Below are 20,579 nucleotides of genomic sequence, written 5' to 3' on the forward strand. Positions count from 1 at the left end.
CAGGTGTCTCTATTATGTGTCTAGTTTAATACATTAGTGTTCTCTGAAGGACAGGTGTTGTGAAGGGAACAGGTTTGACTTATCTCATTTTGATGCTAAAATTGAATACCAGAAAAACAAAATGCAGTTTGAAATCTCAGCAGTAATTATCTTAAGCATAAACATGGTATGCTGCAATAAGGATTCCATGATAACATTCAAACATTATGCTAATTTCAGCTTCTTAAAGCTAGACATATGAGGGTTAAGCCCTTGTATGTGCCACTCTTATCAAAACAAGTGAACGCCACTTATTAGGGCCAACTAAGGTTATGGTGACCTGCAGTGGACATGAATCTAGTCACCACTTGGAAAAAGTCATACTGGGTTGTGACTCCAAATGTATTCACAGTAAATCCAGTCAGGTGAAACAAAACTAAATCTCTACTGATGCCTTTTTTGCAGAAAAGGCTGCATCCCAACACTTTAAGAGTTTGTGAAAAAGATTGGAGACAAGTGACATTGATTTAATCAGATTTTCAACTTTCGCCAGGCACAGATTGCATATCGACAAGTACAGGCTGGTCGGACAGCCTGAGGTTTTATTGACAAGTCTGTTCAAAGACCTTGACAAGATCCCATGAAAACACTTCAGCTTCAGACCTGATTGGCGTACACATCCACAACGGGACGCCATGGGCAAATTTCTACCAATTTAGATTCTATCCACATCTGTGTGTGGGGGGACACGCAGGCACTTTAGTACAGGAGCTCAATCTCAAGAGAAACAACTCACTAATACATCTTGTTTTACCCTTGAAGGTGGTCCAACTCTCCGTTCTGTTCTCAACTAAGGTGATTTACAAGCAGGCTGTAGCTTGAGGACAGTTTATTACAGGGCGCAGTGTCTGTATCCTTTGCTTTTACAACTTCAATGTCTTTTCTATTTGCACTTACGCACCGGGATGAAGCTGTAAAGAGCATTCTGCCTCAGTATTACCCTATATAAATGCATTACAACACCCCATCTAACCAAGATGGCTCTCTGAGTAAGATATATACTTCCCTGTACAAGGCAGCAGATCTTAATTATTATACTATAAGGTACAATATATTGTAAACTACCATACAATATATTTTCTGAACAGAAGGCAAAACTGACTCATGAGTGCCTGCCTGTGGACACTTTCCAAGAAACCTTAGAGGAACTTGATGTGGATGATTTCACATTAGGAAGACACACACCCTCCCTGTCTCTGCTCCTTTGCCGCTGCAGAGGGAGCTGCAGTGGAGGAAACTGTCTGATCCCTTCAGTAAGCTGATCACATATAGGAATCTTGACATCTGTAATGTGAATGGTTGTAGTAACAGGTGATTGTGGTGTGCATGCAGAGAAAAATTGTGAATGTGAATTTAACTCAGTGTGTTAAAATGGACTCTTTAATACTTTCAGAGTTAAATTAACATACTTTTATGGGTGTATATAACTTAAATTGTGTTCTTTTTAAGTGTCATGGTGGGGACTAATGTTGGCACAAAATGTCAGCATCCCTCCCCTTAGCACTGCCCCCAGCTAACTAGAGGACGCGGTCCAGGACAAATAGATGATGTAACGTAATGGGCAGCAGCCAGACACTGCCTAACTGCCCTGATCACTGAAAGCAGATAAATGTTTTAGACTGAAGGGCAGAGACATTCTGTATTTTAGGAGGTTAAACAGACAGACAGACTCTGTTCACAATAGCGAGCAGTGAGATTGGTGGCTCTTCTGCACTTAATCTAATCAAAAAGATTTAACAGAGCAGGAGCTTATTGGCTGAAGGTAAGCAGGCCCACCGCTCATTGGCCCACTAAACAGCCTAACAAGTCATATGGTTGTGAATAGCACAAAGGTCCCAAGCCTTACAGTAGCATGTCTCACCCAGTTGACCGTTGTCTTTGCTAAGTTCAAATCTCTATGTTGTATTGTCACCTCAATGGCAGCTAATGGGGATCCAAATAAACTTAACCTCAGGCTCTGCTCATTTAGCAGTTGCAGGTACAGATACGCTTTCAAGTAGATGACTCAAGCTAGAAATAAGCAGAACACAGAGACATTATAGTGTGCCCTCATTAATAAGTAATAACTTATGTAAAATGGTCCACTATCTGTCCTGAGCATTAATTCAATCCCATTAGTTAGTGAAAGTTGGGGAAAACAATTTTAATCCTCCTTATTAAATTTGAGCAAATGATCCTATTAATGTTGTTGCCTTATTTCAGCAAGTCAGCAAAGACAACAACATTTAGTTAAAAAGGCCTGTTTACAGTATAGTCATTAGGAAATGTAATGTTAAAGCAGAAAAATAATGATTATAAGAATGATGAACAATATATATAAATTCATCACTAACAATAACACCAATGACATTCATTATACTTTCCAATGAATAGCTTTTGCAGCCCTAAATACATTTGTATTGTTTGATCTGCTATAAATCAGTATCAGTACATACTGACAAAGCAGAATTGATCCTGGACTGGGATGAGGCCACTTACCCAGAGTCTGACCTTTAACCTTTCTTACATTCCTTGCCCTGTATCGTTTCAACACACCACAGATAAACCCTCTCATCATCTCCTCATGACTGATACTTCTGCTTCTTCTTTCTGGATAACTGGGAGAGAAGGCGAACACAGTTGTCAATAGGTTTCCTTACTGAGGTGTAATGCCTGGTCGTGTGTATTGATAAGCGCCCGCTCCTCGTTCTTGGCAGGCATGGTAAAAGTGGGAGCAAAGGTGGGTCGTGGCTGTGTAGTCTGGGCTCTGATCCAGCTGATCCAGTTTAGTTTGGTGGCAGGTACACAGTAATTTCTGTCACACAGCATGATGCAGCCAAAGTGTTCATGCTGACAAACAACCTTTCCTGTGGAGAATGGACAAATTATCTGTAAACACATTAGAGTATCTTATCAGCTGGTTTATTTGTGAATAACAGCTTATTCATGACGAACAGATGTATTGATTTAGTCTAATATGAAGAGTTGATTATAAATTGGCTGACATCCTCTGTGTAAAGCTCCTTGGCCCAGTGTAGCACAGAATAGAGTACAGCTCAAGTGTCAACAATACTGCAGTCCAATTTGGAAGGAAACAGCTCTTCAGTGGATTTCATTTGCTTGCAATTGTTTTCAAAAGTGTTGATGATGGTAGTTTGTGAAATGTGGTGAGAAGGCCAAACTGTACACCAGTTTGGCCTGACCGGACACTTTTTCTGCTGTTCCAGGGACTTAAAGGCGGATGCCACTCTTTTGCACATTTATTTTTCATCCCAGGACACTTCAGTATTTATGAAGGCGAGTCACTCTCTTCCAAGGCTAGAAACCACAGAGCCAGCAAAGCCTGAGGTCCTTCTGAACAACAAAGCAGGCATGTGACTTCTCCACCACATCTGGCTGCTGTGATTTTGATCATCTGATGAATTCACGTGTCTAACTTTACAGTGTTTACACTCAACGGATGAGCAACTGTCCCAGCTGTATCCAAGCAACTAGAGAACGGTTTAAACCTTTTAGTTGCCAGGCAAAACGGTCATTTATCCACGAAGGAACATTTATAGATTACGTGGAAACCTGCGAGATCAAATGAACACGACTGACCGATTTTTACATGGTCATTAACCAGTTACGGTTAGTTTGGGCCGAGGTATTACCCTGTTTACCTGCATCCACTGGCGCGTTACCATCGCATTAGTGACAGTTGGCGCATCAGTGAGCCTACTTGTGGATGTGGTGACGTGGTAGCTGGTTATAGCCTATACCACTTTGGTTTCATAGAGAATTAACATTTCCGTGTTACTCAGTGAACGGGGGCAGAGCTAATAGGTAGAAATTTCTATCAATGACTGCTAGTAGCCTACTGTCAGGCTCGGTTGTAAAAGCTGCTGCAGTGGAGCTGAGCGCTTGCGCGTAATTAGGCACCGGCTTTACTCCGGTTATGTAAAAAAAAAAAAAAAAAAAAAAAAAAAAGATGACCCGTTATATCAACATATTACTGTATATTAGGCTTACTGGTTTACATAATTTGCAGGTCATTCCGCTTTGAATAAAGTGTTATATAGCGTCGGGTGTCTAGCTTGGTAAAAAAAAAAAAATCCCCATTCTACAGTCGTACAGAAGGCATAATACGCTCCGCCCGTACGTGGCATTGACGCTACAAGTTAAGTCTAGGGTTTAGTTTTCTACTGGATTTCATGCGAAGGAGGGCTTGAAGCTGAGCCCGCCCTTACAGGTCTTTCTTGGTTTCTGCCTGCCCTCGTCGGTGTGAAACACGGAATATATTAGTGCCCTGCAGCGCTGTGTGTGTGTGTGTGTGTGTGTGTGTGGGAGCGTTGTGGAACCAAACCATGATCATGATTTAACCAATCGGAAGCCAATGATTTGTCGATGATTTCCAGAATAACAACGCACACGGGTAAGTTCTCTCCGGCGCTCGGCAAATAGACGCAGACGCAGAGAGGAGCTTCAGGGCCAAACAGTGAAGTCACGGAGAAAAAGATTTTTGCGATGCCATCCGCGGATGCAGAGGCGAGTACGGGCAGGGGGAAGACGGGCGCTGCGGACCCGGCCTCGGCTTCCCATCCACCTGGTGAGCGCGCGGTGAGCGTCTTGTGGTCCTTCGGAAAATGCCTAGGTGCGCTTTTACCGGTGTACCTGGCCGGGTACTTTGGGTTCAGCATCAGCTTGGTGCTGTTCGCTCTGATGATCTACATGGGATGGAAACACAGTCGGCTGGAGAAAGTGATGAGGCTCAAGTCTGCCATGTACCTCCTGGAGAACGAGAGGGAATTCACCACCGAGAAGGTCTTCAGAACCAAGAGGGATTTACCTCCGTGGGTAAGGAATAGGTTTCAATGTCTAATCCCCACTCTTTGCTGGGTGGTCGTCCGTCATGGTCATTCTCTGCAGTTTCTATCACATGTCACACCTGTCAGGTTACACCCAATCACGTGAAAAATAATGTGAATGATGACATATAGACTTAAATAAATGATGGTCAGTCACACCGGTGCTGCATCTCCCTCTATTACTTGACAGCTACTTTGCGTCACTGATTATATTACATGTATATTACCCATTAATCAGCTCGTGTTTGAATGGTTGAGCTGAGTGAGAGCACACACACACACACACACACACAGAGAGAGAGAGAGAGAGAGAGAGAGAGAGAAAGAGAGAGAGACCTTTCTTCATGGCAACCTGCACAAATATCTGCATGACTGTCCTTTTTGTTCATTGTGTTTTTTATCGCCACCGCCAAAATGTAATCTGTCCCACCATGCAGGACTATATTTGGACATTCCTAATGTGCAGTGCCTGCTGGGGAATTAGTCTGAACTACTGCCACACTGAGGAATGTGAATTAACATGATGCCAGATTAGGTTTTTCATATAATGGACTGGTGGAAACAATGACACAGATGTTTAGGGAGAGTTTACATTAGGTTGACGGTGAAATGTGTGTCGACTAAAGCTGAACATCAACAGAATTTATGTAGCAAAAAGGACATGTTAGATTCTGTGTGTGTGTGTCTCCACTTCCTGTTTCGCTACTGTTGACCTTATCCGGCTCCAAAAACTTGATGACTCATAAACATCTTTCAGAGGGGAGCAGAGACCAGGACCACCATATCTGGATGTAGAGAGAAGCGAAAAGTGTGTGTGCTTGTGTGTGTGTGTGTGTGTGTGTGTGTGTGTATGTGTGTGTTTAGGACAGATTGGTTTAATCTTGAGCTCTCATGATGCTGTTTTGGAGGAAATGCTGAAGTTTCCTGAAATTTAGGCAGTGACCAAAAATGAAGACTTAGTTTCAGTTGTCAAGCCTGTGTGCTCACAGGCTGTCAGTGGCAACATGCATAGGCAGAGGTAGAAATATTGGTGAAATATTTTACTCAAGTAGAAGTACTGTTATTCCAGCTAAATTCTACTCAAGTTAGACTACAGTACAAGTATCGAAAATTGCTCAGTTAAAATAAAAGATTGTCTTACTAGAACCTTACTCAAGTATGTATTTTGTTGTATGAATGCAAGCAAGTAAACATCCCATATTTTGGGGATAGGTTTTAGCTTTTAAGAAACAAAGCCATAGCTGAACAGTTATTGGTGGTCCAGAATTACTTTCTTTTTTACAGGGAAATGTCAGATTTCATTGCACTCACTACTTTTATGTGTAAAAATAAAGTGCAGGCTATCAAAAATGCTCACTAAAAGAATCTTCTCATGTACTTTCCATCTCCACTCGTGCAAAAGGTCATGTTGCACTACCCTGCCATATTCGAAGTGTAAGAGAGTTCATGTCTGCCTGTTATTGCTTGTCCACAGGTCAACTTCCCAGATGTGGAAAAAGTAGAATGGCTGAACAAGGTATGTTTTCTCTTTTTGTTTTGTGTCTGTCTGTATGTGCATGTGTGTGTCTTCTTTGCAAGCTGCGAGGCGTGTGAATCATCCATTTTAACATGCAGCATTCTATATGATGGAGCTCTGATACCATTCAACTGATAGGGAAGAAACGGAAGCAACTAATGTTCAGATACCCAGATAAGGTGTTGCAACTTATGATTCAGTTAGGTAACTGGAACAGTATTAGCAATGCCTCACTTTTAATATAAAGATAAAGAACGCCTGCGCTGACTTTGAGTGCCCCGGATCCTTTTGCATTCTCTCCATCAGAGCAGATTATCTACTGTTGTAATTAAGAGGCAGGGAGAGTGGCTCAGATCATATCCCAGCCACTCCGTCTCTGTCTGTACAGTAACCGAGCGTCAGCGCAGGGCAAGTGAGGTTGTGAATACTAATAAACAAAGCGCCCTTCTGGAGGGAAAAAATGTAATGAAGTCCGTGACAAAAGCCCAGATTGTCGGAGAGTAATCTGCTGGACTCATCTTTCACCGCCCCCCCTCCCCTCCGCCCCCTCTCCTCCAGGCTTCCTGACATGTGATCAGGCCGCACACACTCATCCCACTGAGCCGTAAACAAACATACCCAAGCCCCAACATTTCCTCGCATTTGATTATATTTGACAACATACGGAAATGACTCCACGCTAATAGAGAGAACTGATATGTAGTCTGTGAGTAAGGCAGACCAGAACGCCTGCCAGGATTTTCCTTTTATAGGCCGCATCATTCTTAACTGCATGTCCATAACTGGCTCATTAATAATGTATGGGACGCTGACCCTGCTGTAGCTTGTTAGAGTAAAGCATTAGCATCACCAGTCTCATGGGGAGTTAGAGGTGGAGGTCAGAGGAATGACATACAGATGATAAGACCTGGCACCTCTCTCTCACACCTCACACTGAGATGCTGAAGCCAACAGCAATGTGAGCGATGGCATCAATACTAAATGTAAATGTTCTTCTCAATCTGTCATGTAGAGCTGGAGTGCATGGGCGATCTATGCATAAAAGAAATCCACTTATCAAATGAAAATTATGGTTGAATAGTCCAACGTTATTAATGAGGTTTCTTGTCAATCTATACGTTTTTACAGCACCCTCCACAATGACTGATACTGGATTGCACTGTATATGATTAATTTAATAGATAACCATCCAACACTGAATTATTGATGGCTCAGGTTGAGGTATTCTTCACATTTGAGATATTGGCCTTTGTCAGAGGGGGCTTTTTTTTTCTTTCTTTTTTTTTACTTGTTTTGAATAGCCTCTCAATCTCAAAGCAAATAGCCTGTAGCTGTGGCTTTGTGAGGTGTGTCTGACTACTTGTTAGAGTGATTATTGTTCACCATTATGTCCTAATTATTGTTCTTGTTTTGCACAATTGCAAAAAAGGAAAGTGCTTTTCAGTGTATTTTCACAAATGCTAATACATTATTACACACAGAATTACATTTAAATGAATGAAAACATATCCTGTATATGATCACATGAATCACACAATGTTTTAGCACTCTATGCATCTTCTATATAATAAAACATTTGTTCATGGTTCTGCCTTTTGTCAAATTCTGCCAAGAAAAACTGAATTTTTTTCTGTCCTGTAGATCCTGCAGCAGGCTTGGCCGTTTGTCGGCCAGTATCTGGAGAAGTTGCTGGTGGAAACCATCGCTCCTGCCATCCGCGCCTCCAGCATCCATCTGCAGACACTCAGCTTCACCAAGGTCAACCTGGGAGACAAGGTATCTGTATGGCTTGCCATAATAGCAGCAATTTCTCTTGTAAATATGCCCTTACCAAGAAAATACACTGGGACCAAGGGTATTACTGTGGTCTTAGCAAATTGAATCTTGTCCCTACTAAGTCTACTTCAATCTGTCTGGACTTTTTCTCCAGGAGTCTGGTAATGCAAGGCTTGTCCCGCCAGCCTTTTTCATTACAGGCATAAAGATTGATGATTCCATTACAGCGAATGATAATGCTGCTGATCATCTGCTGACATGATTTCATAATATGTTACACAAACATTCAGCTTGCATCTGTATCAGTTGTATTTGCTTTGTTTAATAGCAGCTGTTGTGTTCACAGGCTATGAAGGTGGTGGGGGTAAAGGCTCACACAGAACACGATAAGAGACAAGTTCTGTTGGATTTGTATGTGAGGTATTGCATTAGACTTTTTCTGTCATTTCACATTGCGGATATTGTGTAAGCAACCAATCAGTCTAGTCACAGACTGATAAGTTCTTCCCAGAGGAGAAATATCAGTCCAGGACTCAGCTTAGTCCATAACACTGCACTATTGTTTGCATAACACAAAAAAGAAAGCAGCTCTGCCATAACTATACAACAGCTACTTCTCACAGTTATGCATGTATACATTGTCAGATCTGTCCCCACTCTTCTCTTGTAGCTATGCCGGTGATGTCGAGATCAATGTGGAAATCAAAAAGTACTTCTGCAAAGCAGGAGTGAAAGGAATCCAGGTACAGGAAGTGAAGAAATACTAAGAGATTCATACATTATTTAATTAGTTGTAGTTATTTTAGTGATCTCAAAAAATCCCCTTGGTGTAACACTTTGCTCTCCATAGCTGCATGGGAAGCTGCGTGTGATCCTGGAGCCTCTTATTGGAGACGTGCCTCTGGTCGGAGCCGTCACAATGTTCTTCATCCGCAGGCCTGTGAGTGTGCTGCCAGCAGACCAGCCTCTGATTGCATTTATGCACTGCATTATTATGGTTATCTGAAGACGGCATGTCTACATAATGTCTTTACTTTAATCCACTATCACAGAAACTGGACATCAACTGGACTGGCCTGACCAACCTGCTGGATATCCCAGGGCTGAAGTGAGTTCATAGGGTTGAGCTCTGAATAGCTCTCTGAATTTGGCAGAACTTTATACATTGTTGGTGTTCTCTATTTGTATTTATTCAGCATGTAGTATTAAGACTCCATGCATATATACTCAGCTAGTTTTAAGAAAATACAATTAAAGCATTGTCAGAGGCGTGTTTTGTTGTTGACATATCAAAGCCCCCCTGGCAATACTTTTGATGACAGTTTGTCATTCCTTTTTAATTGTATTCCTCCTGTAGATGACATTAGCCAACATGATTTCACAGAAAAATGTCCTCATCTTTAGCCAATGGGTGCTGCCTATTGGCGGCGTTGTTGAGAACCTGGATATCATGTTTTATACGCATGTTCACGCGGTCAGCAGTAGTATACAGCCTGTATCTGTCTGTCTGTCTGTCTGTCCCACCCCCCGTGTGTCTCCAACACCACCCTTGCATTCATTTGCAGTGCCATATCGGACACTATGATAATGGATGCAATAGCCTCCTACCTGGTGCTCCCCAACCGTCTCACTGTCCCCCTGGTGGCCGACCTGCACGTTGCGCAGCTCCGCTCCCCTCTCCCAAGGGTAACTGTCTCAATAATGAATGGCCTGGAGGGACATGGACCCACACAGGCTGAAGCAGATGTATAATGTTGTGCCACAAGCAAACACATAGCCTCAAAGCCACATAGCAAATCCAAATATGGACCAATGGACCCATGTGTTGACTAAGATTTTGGTTTTCTCTGTACGTGTTTGCCTGCATGTATATATGTATGTGCATGCTAGGGAGTTGTGCGTATCCACCTGCTGGAGGCTGAGGACCTGACCGCCAAGGATACAGTTATCAAGGGTTTAATCGATGGGAAGTCAGACCCGTACGCTGTGCTGCGCGTGGGAACCCAGACCTTCACCTCTCATCACGTGGACAGCAACCTGAACCCCCAGTGGAGGGAGATGTATGAGGTGAGAGGGGCCGGGAAGGGAGTAAAATACACCTGTAACTGAGCTGACAAAAAAAAAAATCTATCGCTGGTTATGCGACTTGGCCTTGAAATTCAAGCGCTGTACGTCCCGCTAAGTTGTGTGCTGCTGATAGTTATAGCTTGGTGTTGATGTGTATGTGTCCTTGCTTCATAGGGATTGCACTAAGTCTTTGGTAGTAAATATGTCACTGGCACATTGGTGTTAAGCAGTTTGGGGGAGATTTTATCTGCTGCTGCAGTAACAGGAAGCCGTGGTTTCACAGATAAACAGGACTTGCGAAAATTGTGGGCTCAAGGAGGCATCGCTTTTTCCTCTGGTTGAAACACAAATTTGTGTCATGTAAAACTTGAGCCAAACAGTGAATAGATATTTAATTATTATTAACGTAGAGCTAGCATAACAGTCAGACCTTTCTGCCATTGTGACTGCCTGATGTTTGCATGTCCTTGTGTTATTGTGTCATTTGTGGTTGTATCTATATTTGTGTATTTGTTGTGCGTGTTGTGTGTTTGTCCGTTTATATGTGTGTGTGTCAGGTGATTGTCCATGAAGTGCCTGGTCAGGAGTTGGAAGTGGAAGTGTTTGACAAAGACCCAGACCAGGATGACTTCCTGGGGAGGTAGCTCATTCATTCTCACTCATTTACTCTCTGTCTCTATGTGCTTCTCATGTCATCTCCATCTCTGCAATTGCCATAGTTACGCCATGACGTTGTCGAAATTTGAATGCCCTCTTCTCTCTGTCTCGTGGTCCCCGTTCATTCTCTCTCTCTCTCTCTCTTTCTCTCTCTCTCTCTCTCTCTCTCTCTCTCTCTCTCTCTCTCTCTCTCTCTCTCTCTCTCTCTCTCTCTCTCTCTCTCTCTCTCTCTCTCTCTCTCTCTCAGGGTCAAGCTGGATCTTGACATCGTGAAGAAGGCCAGAATTGTGGATGATGTGAGTATTAATGCTCATGTTTCATTTTTGTAGGTTTTGGATGTGATATTTCCTATGAACACATTTCCGTCTCACTGGGAAGATTAAACATTTCTGGTATTTAAACAGCAAACACAAGAATACAATTACTGTATTGTCTGTGCTGCTTTGGAGAGCATCTAAATAGTGATATCAAGCAAACTGAACAGCTCCCAAGACTGCAGTAATCCTGTTAGCATGACCCCATGTGCCTGCTCGTGATCGGCTCTGATCTCGCCATCTTCAACACTGCCGTCCCATCCAGGCTCTCAGAAATCAGCCAGATGAGAACAATGTGCTTTTAACGACCCCTCTGTTTCTGCCAACAGTGGTTCAATCTGAAGGACGTCCCATCTGGCAGTGTTCACCTCAGGCTGGAGTGGCTCTCTCTGCTGCCCTCTGCTGCCAGACTGAGCGAGGTGATTCTGCAGCACAGCATAATGATACGTAATGGTGATTTTTTTTTTTTTATCCCTGGATCATGGCTCCTTGCTCATTTTCTTCACATACCATCTCCTCTGTCTCTCTTTCCTCTACCAGGTGATCCAGAGGAACCAGAACCTGACCAGTAAGACAGCCGATCCTCCCTCCGCTGCCATCCTAGCCATCTATCTTGATCAAGCCCAAGAACTGCCGGTAAGAGAAGCACCGTGCAAGGCTTTGTTGTGCGGGTTTGTGTTGAATTTCCGTCTCTTATCCACGTCGGCGTATTTGATGTGTTTCAGATGAAGAAAGGCAATAAGGACCCCAGCCCTATGGTTCAGCTTTCCATTCAGGATACAACTAAAGAGAGCAGGGTAAGAATCCAACTTTAACGACTAGGGACGGGACGATACGCTTGTCTCACGATACGATTCGATATGCAATATGGGGTTCACGATTTGATACAACCATGATACGATATAATAAATAAAAGTTCAATGACAAGTATGATTGCAGGATTATGTTTATTTCTACAAATCTTTCTAGCAATGGAATTGGCTTGCTAGAATGTAAACAACAATTTAAAAATGTCATTACAAAGTGAAAATAATATAATTTGGATTGAGAGTTTCTGCCCCACGATACATATTGTCACTTTTTTGTATTGTGATATATTGAACTTCAATATATCGTCCCATCCCTATTAACTACATATTAGTACATCTAACCAAGCTCTTATGTATAAACATAATGCATGTTTTCCCCTGTCTTCCCCAGACTTGCTATGGAACCAACAGCCCTGTGTGGGAGGACGCCTTCACCTTCTTCATTCAGGATCCTCGCAAACAGGACATTGACGTTCAGGCAAGTCACCGGACTAGTAAGAACTCTATAGCCCAATTTATCTAGCTATAAAACATTCACATACAATCGCTCCCCAGATGTCGAGGTGATTACAACACTAAATAGCTTATTGATTTCCCCTCCGGTTTTAATCGATGTGCCCTCTGATTATCCATACTGTATAAATCACTGTATAAACTGAATGCTCCTGCAGCTCTATCAAATTACCCTTTTCTTACCCCATTTACAACCCTTTAATGTAATGATCTTTGCCTTTCCCTGCTGCGTTTTTTTCACCCTAACTCTATGTGTTCTTTTAGGTGAAGGACGATGACCGCGCTCTGTCCCTGGGCAGCCTGACCATCCCTCTGACTCGTCTTCTGGCGAGTCCTGAACTCACCATGGACCAGTGGTTCCAGCTGGAAAACTCTGGTCCTGCCAGCCGCATCTACATCAAAACTGTTCTTAGGGTGGGTGTTGCATACAAAGACACTTACACTCTTGTTTGTGCTCACTCGTGCATGCAGGGTGGGGTAGTGAATAGGTAGAGTGTCCTTCATACACATGCTGAGACTCACAACCAAAACCACAACCAAACGTTTTGGTCATTTTTGGTCATTGACTTAATTTCTAGGAAACCATCTGGCATGTGTTGCAGTATCACACCCACAAGCTTTCCTCCAAAACACAGGTTTCAACTAACCACGGTTTTGTGTGTGTGATATCCTGTTGATCATAACACTCAGAGGTTGTGGGTGATTTGGCGGGGTTATGAAGTACTGAAACACACACACACACACACACACATACACACACATTTATACTACTACACTTGTGAGGACCTTCACTGACACTACATTAATTCCCTAACCCTAACCTTAACTAACCCTAACCTAAACCTAATCCTAATTCTAACCTTAACCCAAACCCTACCACTAAACTAACTAACTAAAAGTGCAACCCTTGACCTACCGTAAACCTAATCCTAATTCTAATCTTAACTCTAAACTAAAGCCCTAAACATAAAATAGCCCCTTAAAGAAGTGAGGACTGGAAAAATGTCCTCTTCTCTGGAGGGCTTTCCTCATCTCTCTATCCTTGTGGGGACATGTGGTCTTCATAAGTACAGAAATGCAAGAGCACACACACACACACACACATACACAAACATGCAATTTCTCTTCTCTCTGTGTTCTGATGTGGTGTTCCTGGTTTCTGCCCCCCTCTGAAAGATGTGATCAAACCTCGTAGGACTGTTTACCGCGAAATATGAGGGAGCCAGTGCAACACACCAAAATAACTGTTCGGTACTGTTTGTACTAGTAAGTGTCTGAAATTTGATCACCATAAGCTCGTCTCCTGTTTCCTAGGTGTTATGGCTAAATGAGGATGCCACTCCCACCACCCCGTCTCCCCGCCCCTCAGCCTCTGGGTCGGGACTGGGTCACGGGGGAATCACATCGGAGCTGAACCCTACGGGGCTCGGCGGGGCGGCTAAACCCCAACCCACCCGACCGCAGCAGACTACCCCCGACCCGGAGTTTGCAACTGAGGTGAGAAACTGTTTCGTAGAGCCGAACAGTAACAGATACCGCTCAGTCATGCACTCACCCACACACACACTACAATAACACTCCATGTCCTTGGTGCCCCACAGGGAGTGCTGCGTATCCATCTGGTGGAGGCCCAAAACCTGATAGCCAAGGACAACTTCATGGGGGGCATGGTGAAGGGGAAGAGCGACCCGTACGTCAAGATCCGGGTGGCTGGTGTCACCTACCGCAGCCACACCATCAAAGAGAACCTCAACCCCATCTGGAATGAACTCTATGAGGTATCACCACTTTAAACGCCTGTATGTAGCCCCCTTACTCACATCCGATAGAATTATTAGAGTTTAGAGTGGATTTTATGCCTGTTTTTTTCTGTGATCCCCCAGGTGATTATGACCCAGCTGCCTGGTCAGGAGGTCCAGTTTGAGTTGTTCGACAAGGACATTGATCAGGATGACTTCCTCGGCAGGTGCGTCATGACATCACCAATAAAAATTACAGACAACGCAGCATAACTGGCAACATGACGCCAGATTGACTTGAGTTCTGTCTTTGCAGGTTCAAGCTAAACCTACGAGACATCATCAGTGCGCAGTTCATAGATACGGTGTGTGACACATGGCTGAAATGTTGTAAACACAGAAAGATGTCACTATTTTCACAAATCGCGTTCATTTTTATATCATAACACAAATATTTCTGTGGCACTCTTGTTGCAGTGGTACACTCTGAATGATGTGAAGTCAGGCCGAGTTCACCTGGTGCTGGAGTGGCTGCCCAGAGTCTCTGACCTGCCCAGACTGGAGCAGGTTAGATACATCTTCAAACTCTAGTCTGTCTTTCTTTCTTTCTTTCTTTCTTTCTTTCTTTCTTTCTCTATCTTTCTTTCTTTCTCTCTTTCTTTCTTTCTTTCTATCTCTTTCTCTACTATTTATCATTGTTTTCTGAACTGTAAAAGGCTGGTACCTTTGTTTTCCATCATCACTTCATTGTTTGGGTCACTAGAGGAAACTTTCGCTGATGCAGGCTTTATTTTTGGTGCGCCATACAGTGTAAAATTGTTCAATTTTATATTGGGACAGACAAAAATGGCAATTTACCTGACCAGGAAGAATGGCAGGGCGGCATAGGTGGGGCAGGTACAAACTTTAAGCGACTGATAAGAGCAAGACTCAAACTGGACTTTTAATATTATTTGCCAATGAGGGACTTAGACGGTTTGAGAGGTTCTTTTATTTATTTTTTATGTTGGTCAATTTAATTTTGATATTTATTGATGTTAGTATGTTCGCTTTGTGGATAGTGGTGCAAAACTGTCAACATGGACCAACTGAAAATTGTAACCACTCCTTTTTAATTGCTAAAACTCAAAACACTCGCTACTGTTTAGCAATGTTTTCTGTACTGTTTTCCAGCATTACTTCATTGTTTTGGGTCACTAGAGGTTTTATTTTGGTGTACCATCTGTCTTTCTCTCTCTCTCTCCCTGTCTCTCTCTCTCTCTCTCTCTCTCTCTCTCTCTCTCCCTCTCTCTCTCTATCTCTCTCACTCTCGCTTCCTGTTCCTCCAGATCCTGCAGTACCAGTCCCAGCAGTCCTACCAGAACAAGGTTGTGCCATCAGCAGCTGTGCTGTTTGTGTATGTGGAGCGCGCCCATGGCCTGCCGGTGAGATCACAGTTATGACTCCTTTGGGCTCTATTTGTTGTTTATGGTGATGGGTATTTCCATGCCCCAAGGAATGGAGTGCTTCTAGTGACGCTGTGTGGCTTAGAGCACTGTAGTGTGAAATTGTAGCTGCGTGTTCGTTGATACTTTAAATCACTGTGATGTAATCTGTTTAAGTTTTATTTAATGCTGGTGTACATCACTCTTTTTATGTGATCTCAGTTGAAGAAGAGCGGAAAGGAGCCAAAAGTTGGGGCTGAGATTATCCTCAAAAGCACATCACACCGAACCAAGGTAGCACATCATAATGTCTCAGCAGAGCTTTTGTATGTAAGAGAAGAAAACTTAAAAAATAAGACATTTCTCCCGTTGTTTCTTTCCAAAGATTTGTGAGCGTTCCACATCCCCACGATGGGATGAAGCCTTTCATTTCTTGGTTCGTGACCCCAGAGATGAAATGCTTACTGTCAAGGTGAGAGACGATGTCGACCGTTGACTTTGCACTGTACGGGCTGGGTGGTTGAGAAGAAGATGACATTCATTTATACCAATGATTGAGTTGTGAAAGCTGTTTTGTATCAAACCCAGGATTGCATGAGGTACAATAAGGCTGGAGATGACACTAGGCAGTCTGAGACACAGTCAACTGAGAAATGTGTGTGTGTGTGTGTTTGTATTTAGCTCTCCCACAGCTGGGGCCAGGCCCTTGGCTCGGTGGTGCTTCCTCTCAGAGAAGTGCTGGGGGAGCAGGGCTTGGTGCTGGACCGCTGGCTCAGTCTGGATGGAGCGCTGCCAGAGAGCCAGATACTGCTGAGGGCCACACTCAAGGTACTGACAACATCACATGCTTATTTTCTCTGTTACCAATGTACTGTGCCTGTGTGAGCAATGTCCTGATTGTGATTTGTTCTGCACTGTATCATTTGTGGTGTTTCAGCATTTCTGGGACCTTCAGGAACATTTTGTTGTTTGGTGGTGTATTTGTCTTATTCATGTGGGTAACTGGCCAAACGCAGATGATGTGACTTTGCAGTGCAGCAAATAGCAGAAAATTTGCACTGATGTTCAACAATCATACAGGGAGAAATCCATCACTGAAGGGGCAGAGATACCAATTTCTCCATCAACAGTAGCCTCAAAAGACCAGAATGCAATGCAGCCACAAGATATGCTGCATTTTGAGTTACGGGCGTGACTCTTTATCGACTGGAAATCACTGTCGCGCTCTTGCTCTTACTATGCTATCACTATCGCTGTCTCCCACCTACACATATAACCCACAATACAACAAGTTTATGCCCATTCTCTGGGGGTTGTTGAAAGGCATTCTGGGAAATGTAGAAAATCACTAACTGAAGTAGAAGTAGACGAGGCAGGTTGAGGCAAAGTGGGTACACCAAAAAAGTGAATTACAACACTTTATCACAAAATAACTCCTGGAATACATTGACCATCACACAAATTGATGCTATATAACAGTGTACGAGTGTCCGAGGGTGGATTTTTCCTTTAACAGCTAATGATGTAGCAGCGATGTCATACTAAGCATCAATTCGCTTTTGTGTCTTGCAGATCTTGGACACGCAGCTGGCGGTGTGCCGTAAGGGAGACACGTCTGATGATGTCAGCGGAGAGGACGGCGTCCACTCCATCCCCAGATGGGACCCTTCCCACCTCGACCTCCGACACAGGAGTGGCTTCTCCGTGTGAGTCACACACACTGGCCATCAATGCCCCACTGTCTGCTCGCTGCCTCTACTGTAAAGACAGTAGCTGGCAAGCTTTCCTTATTAGCATATTTTCTAGTGTGCTTCATCCTATAAAAATGCGAATTCTGAATGTCAATTGCTAGTTTGTGTCTTTTCTGATGATGTATTTTAAGGTATAATGTCATAATACACATAAACTAATTATTTTTTACACTGTGTCTTTAGAGTTGGTGATCATGGAGGTACAGCTGGCCAGGTGAAGCTTTCCATCGGCTATTCCATAGAGGAGAGCAGGCTTTTCATCACTGTCTACTCCTGCAGGTCCTTATATCATATCTTATATATATTTTACATTGTCATATTTATCCCTTTACCACTGAATGTTAGACTTGGAGTAGTTGGTGTCATCTTATGTTGTATATGAAACCTGTGTGTACCCACAGAGCCCTGGCAGCTTGTTCCAAGGACGGTGCGGACCCGTATATTACCTTCGTCCTGCTGCCTGACAAGAAGGGCACCACAAAGAGAAAGACCGCCACCAAGAAGAGAGACCTCAACCCAGAATTCAACGAGAGGTGAGAAAGGAAGTGAGACTTTGCCGGATAATATCACAAGTGTCAGGTGTTTATGAACTGATGCCATGTGTAATTTCTCATCTTTCTTTCTCTTTTCGGTAGGTTCGACTTTGACTTCTCTCTGGAGGAGTCCACACAGAGACGACTGGACCTGTCGGTGAAAAACAGCGTCTCCTTCATGAGCAGAGAGAGGGAACTCATTGGCAAGGTAAACTCATATATGAAAATTGTCGTCTACAATACAGGGTTCATTGTCAGTGGTGATGTAGCAGTGATTTTCACCAGATTCCACCAAAGCAGACGAAGGAAGGTGTGAGATCATCGTTTGCTTTTCCTTGTTGTCCTCAGTTGCAGCTGGATCTGGACCAAATTGACCTCAAGACTGGTGTCACACAATGGTATTCATTTACAAAGTTTCTGACCAATACTGTAGAAATTCTTATACGTGCAAATACTTTTTTTACACAGGATAATGTAAACTTCAAATGACGTCTCTTGTGTTTTTCCAGGTACGATTTGGTACCAGAGACCAACTAGACGAATCGATGCTCGATCTTCAGTACAACGTAACATTGATTGTTGCTTCTGTGATCTGTCTTTGTGTGTTTAGTAGTTTATTCGGCTTATGTGCAATCGGACCATCGCTGAAGAAAAAAATGATGACATGTCATCTCCACAATAACACAGTCCATCAGTATTTATGAAGACAAATTTGTCATGTAGCTTATCAATCATAAAGTGTTAACTGTGTAGAATCCATGCTGTCTAGAATAAATTCTTCAGTAGAATCTTTTGGCTGAATAGATATTTGATAATAATGCGACTATGTTGCAGAATCTACCAAGGTTATATATGTGCAAAAGCACTTAAAAGTCCTCTTCAAATTTCATTCACCAAAGGGCTTATGATGTGATCACACAATGTATTACTGAATATCCTAAGGTATGACAATGTCTTATTATGGATTTACAGCATCCAACTCAAGTGAAAACTCAAGTGATTCTTTTAAATTTTATTTTTTACAAGCTTGAAACAATTCCCTATATTACTTTGTTTATATATGTTTATATTATTGCCTTATGTATTACAAAACTGTGCACAATTTTTCAGAGTGTTTATGCATTATGTTCCAAATGAAGAAGTTTTATATGTTTTAACCAGATGTATCTTGCTTTTATAAATCAAGATAAGTATTACAAACCTAGACCCTCACATTTGCCACTGAAAAAAGAACTACAATACTGTAAGCAGAGTCTAAATCACTGTGCTTTTATGAAGAGAAAACTTTGTCGATGTGGAAAAACATATCAGTAGTGTTCTAGTTCCCATACTGCCTTGTGTTTGTATGTGTTTGTAGTGCCAAATGCAACAGGATGATGCTGTATGCCAGCCGGCCGTGTTTATGGTTTGTTTTCAAGCAAAACATTTCTCTTAGCTACGACCTTAAGAGAAGCAAGGCAGCCTTCCTGTCCCACCACTGTCACCTCACCGCAAAGGCTTGGAAACTGATTTGTGGTTAGGGAAGAAATAGTGTTAGTGTCAGTACTAAAGAAACTGCTGTGCTTTGACATAATTTGAACATATCATCATATCTGCTTTGAAGTTGTTGATTAAAGTTTGCACTCTTAAGAACCAAACCGGTTTCCTTTATTTTGTGGACTCCTTTCCCTGAGAGGATCAACCCTAAAGAGAGTTGTGAACCTTTCTCTAAAATACTGCAGCCATTTTTTTTTTTGCCCAAACAGTGTTTTTGATAAATGAAATGTCATTGCTTGCCACCAGGTTGCGATAAAGTGCTGACAAAGCCTCCGCCGACCCATCCAGCTGCATCTGGGCTCCCTGCCAACAGATGTGAGGGGCGGGGGGGCGGGGCAACGGGGATGGAGTGATCGGCAGGTCATTGCACCAATAGGAGAGCTCTCTCTTTAACCCAGGGGTGGGACAAGAGCAGAAAACCTGCCTTCTGAGTGGAGGCAGCAGCGCAGCCCCTAATCAGTATCACACAACAATAATGAATGGAAACACATCGTAGCCAAGAAAGTTCAGCAGCAACTAAAGCAACTGTTGGTCGGGATTAGAAAGTTATCTGTTGCAAGGGGAAATTTGTAGTAAGTAATGGATTGGCCAGGCAAATCAGAAACGATTCTTTGGAATAGAAAACAATTGTACTCTAATTGTTACTTTTGAAAGTAAGTTTTAAGGTAAAGTAGCCTACAGTTGGATACAGTGTAAACCTAAACGCGTACAGAAATGTAAATGGAAGTTTGGGACAGTAATAGGAGACTATTGCGTTGTCAGCTTTTTATCTCGGTTTGCAGAAGTGGATGATTTGGAGTATTGTTGAATTTACTGGAATACTTTGGAGATTTTTGTGTTGTTGTTTTTTTCTTTCGGAATACCACTGAAAGAAGCTGAAGAATTGTATTTCAAGTGACTGGAGGATTTAGTCCTATTGGGGGGAAAAAATGGGGAATATTGAAAGTGTGGACGGCCAGTCGGAGATGAAGCATCACATCATGCCTCTCAAAGTGCCCATGCCTGACCCGACCGAGCTGGAGGAGAAATTTGCCATTGTTTTGGTGAGTTATAATAATGTCAAGACTGTCACGGTGTGG

General features: G+C 42.9%; 2 protein-coding genes across 6 annotated transcripts in view; both read left to right on the top strand.

Annotated features, from left to right (window-relative positions):
• The first annotated feature begins 4,300 nt into the window (after positions 1 to 4,300).
• On the top strand, positions 4,301 to 19,601 carry esyt1a (extended synaptotagmin-like protein 1a). The gene is made up of 31 exons (XM_071906763.2): positions 4,301 to 4,854; positions 6,340 to 6,381; positions 8,023 to 8,157; positions 8,504 to 8,577; positions 8,828 to 8,900; positions 9,008 to 9,097; positions 9,210 to 9,265; positions 9,723 to 9,843; positions 10,048 to 10,224; positions 10,782 to 10,864; positions 11,129 to 11,177; positions 11,525 to 11,614; positions 11,736 to 11,831; positions 11,921 to 11,992; positions 12,396 to 12,482; positions 12,782 to 12,931; positions 13,832 to 14,014; positions 14,119 to 14,295; positions 14,401 to 14,483; positions 14,573 to 14,621; positions 14,734 to 14,823; positions 15,585 to 15,680; positions 15,903 to 15,974; positions 16,066 to 16,152; positions 16,362 to 16,508; positions 17,253 to 17,386; positions 17,615 to 17,710; positions 17,833 to 17,964; positions 18,067 to 18,172; positions 18,313 to 18,362; positions 18,474 to 19,601. The coding sequence occupies exons 1-31, from the start codon at positions 4,525 to 4,527 to the stop codon at positions 18,499 to 18,501; spliced, it is 3,255 nt and encodes a 1,084-aa protein (XP_071762864.1). The 5' UTR covers positions 4,301 to 4,524; the 3' UTR covers positions 18,502 to 19,601.
• Positions 19,602 to 19,982: 381 nt separating this feature from the next.
• fmnl3 (formin-like 3) overlaps positions 19,983 to 20,579 on the top strand; it is a 30,265-nt gene continuing 29,668 nt past the window's right edge. For all 5 annotated transcript variants that reach the window (XM_071906766.2, XM_078288220.1, XM_078288219.1 and 2 more), the window contains exon 1: positions 19,983 to 20,543. In XM_071906766.2, coding sequence (XP_071762867.1) covers positions 20,430 to 20,543 — 114 coding nt within the window. In that variant the 5' untranslated portion in view covers positions 19,983 to 20,429. The remainder of the gene's footprint in view (positions 20,544 to 20,579) is intronic.

The sequence above is a fragment of the Centroberyx gerrardi genome, chromosome 14 (assembly GCF_048128805.1).
Source record: "Centroberyx gerrardi isolate f3 chromosome 14, fCenGer3.hap1.cur.20231027, whole genome shotgun sequence".
NCBI lineage: Eukaryota > Metazoa > Chordata > Actinopteri > Beryciformes > Berycidae > Centroberyx > Centroberyx gerrardi.

Excerpts from the sequence above, each read along its gene's own strand:
- esyt1a (XM_071906763.2), top strand. The coding sequence starts at position 4,525 with ATGCCATCCGCGGATGCAGAGGCGAGTACGGGCAGGGGGAAGACGGGC. Across the intron at positions 11,832-11,920 it reads ATCAAGCCCAAGAACTGCCG|ATGAAGAAAGGCAATAAGGA; the intron begins GTAAGAGAAGCA and ends GATGTGTTTCAG. Across the intron at positions 12,483-12,781 it reads AACAGGACATTGACGTTCAG|GTGAAGGACGATGACCGCGC; the intron begins GCAAGTCACCGG and ends GTGTTCTTTTAG.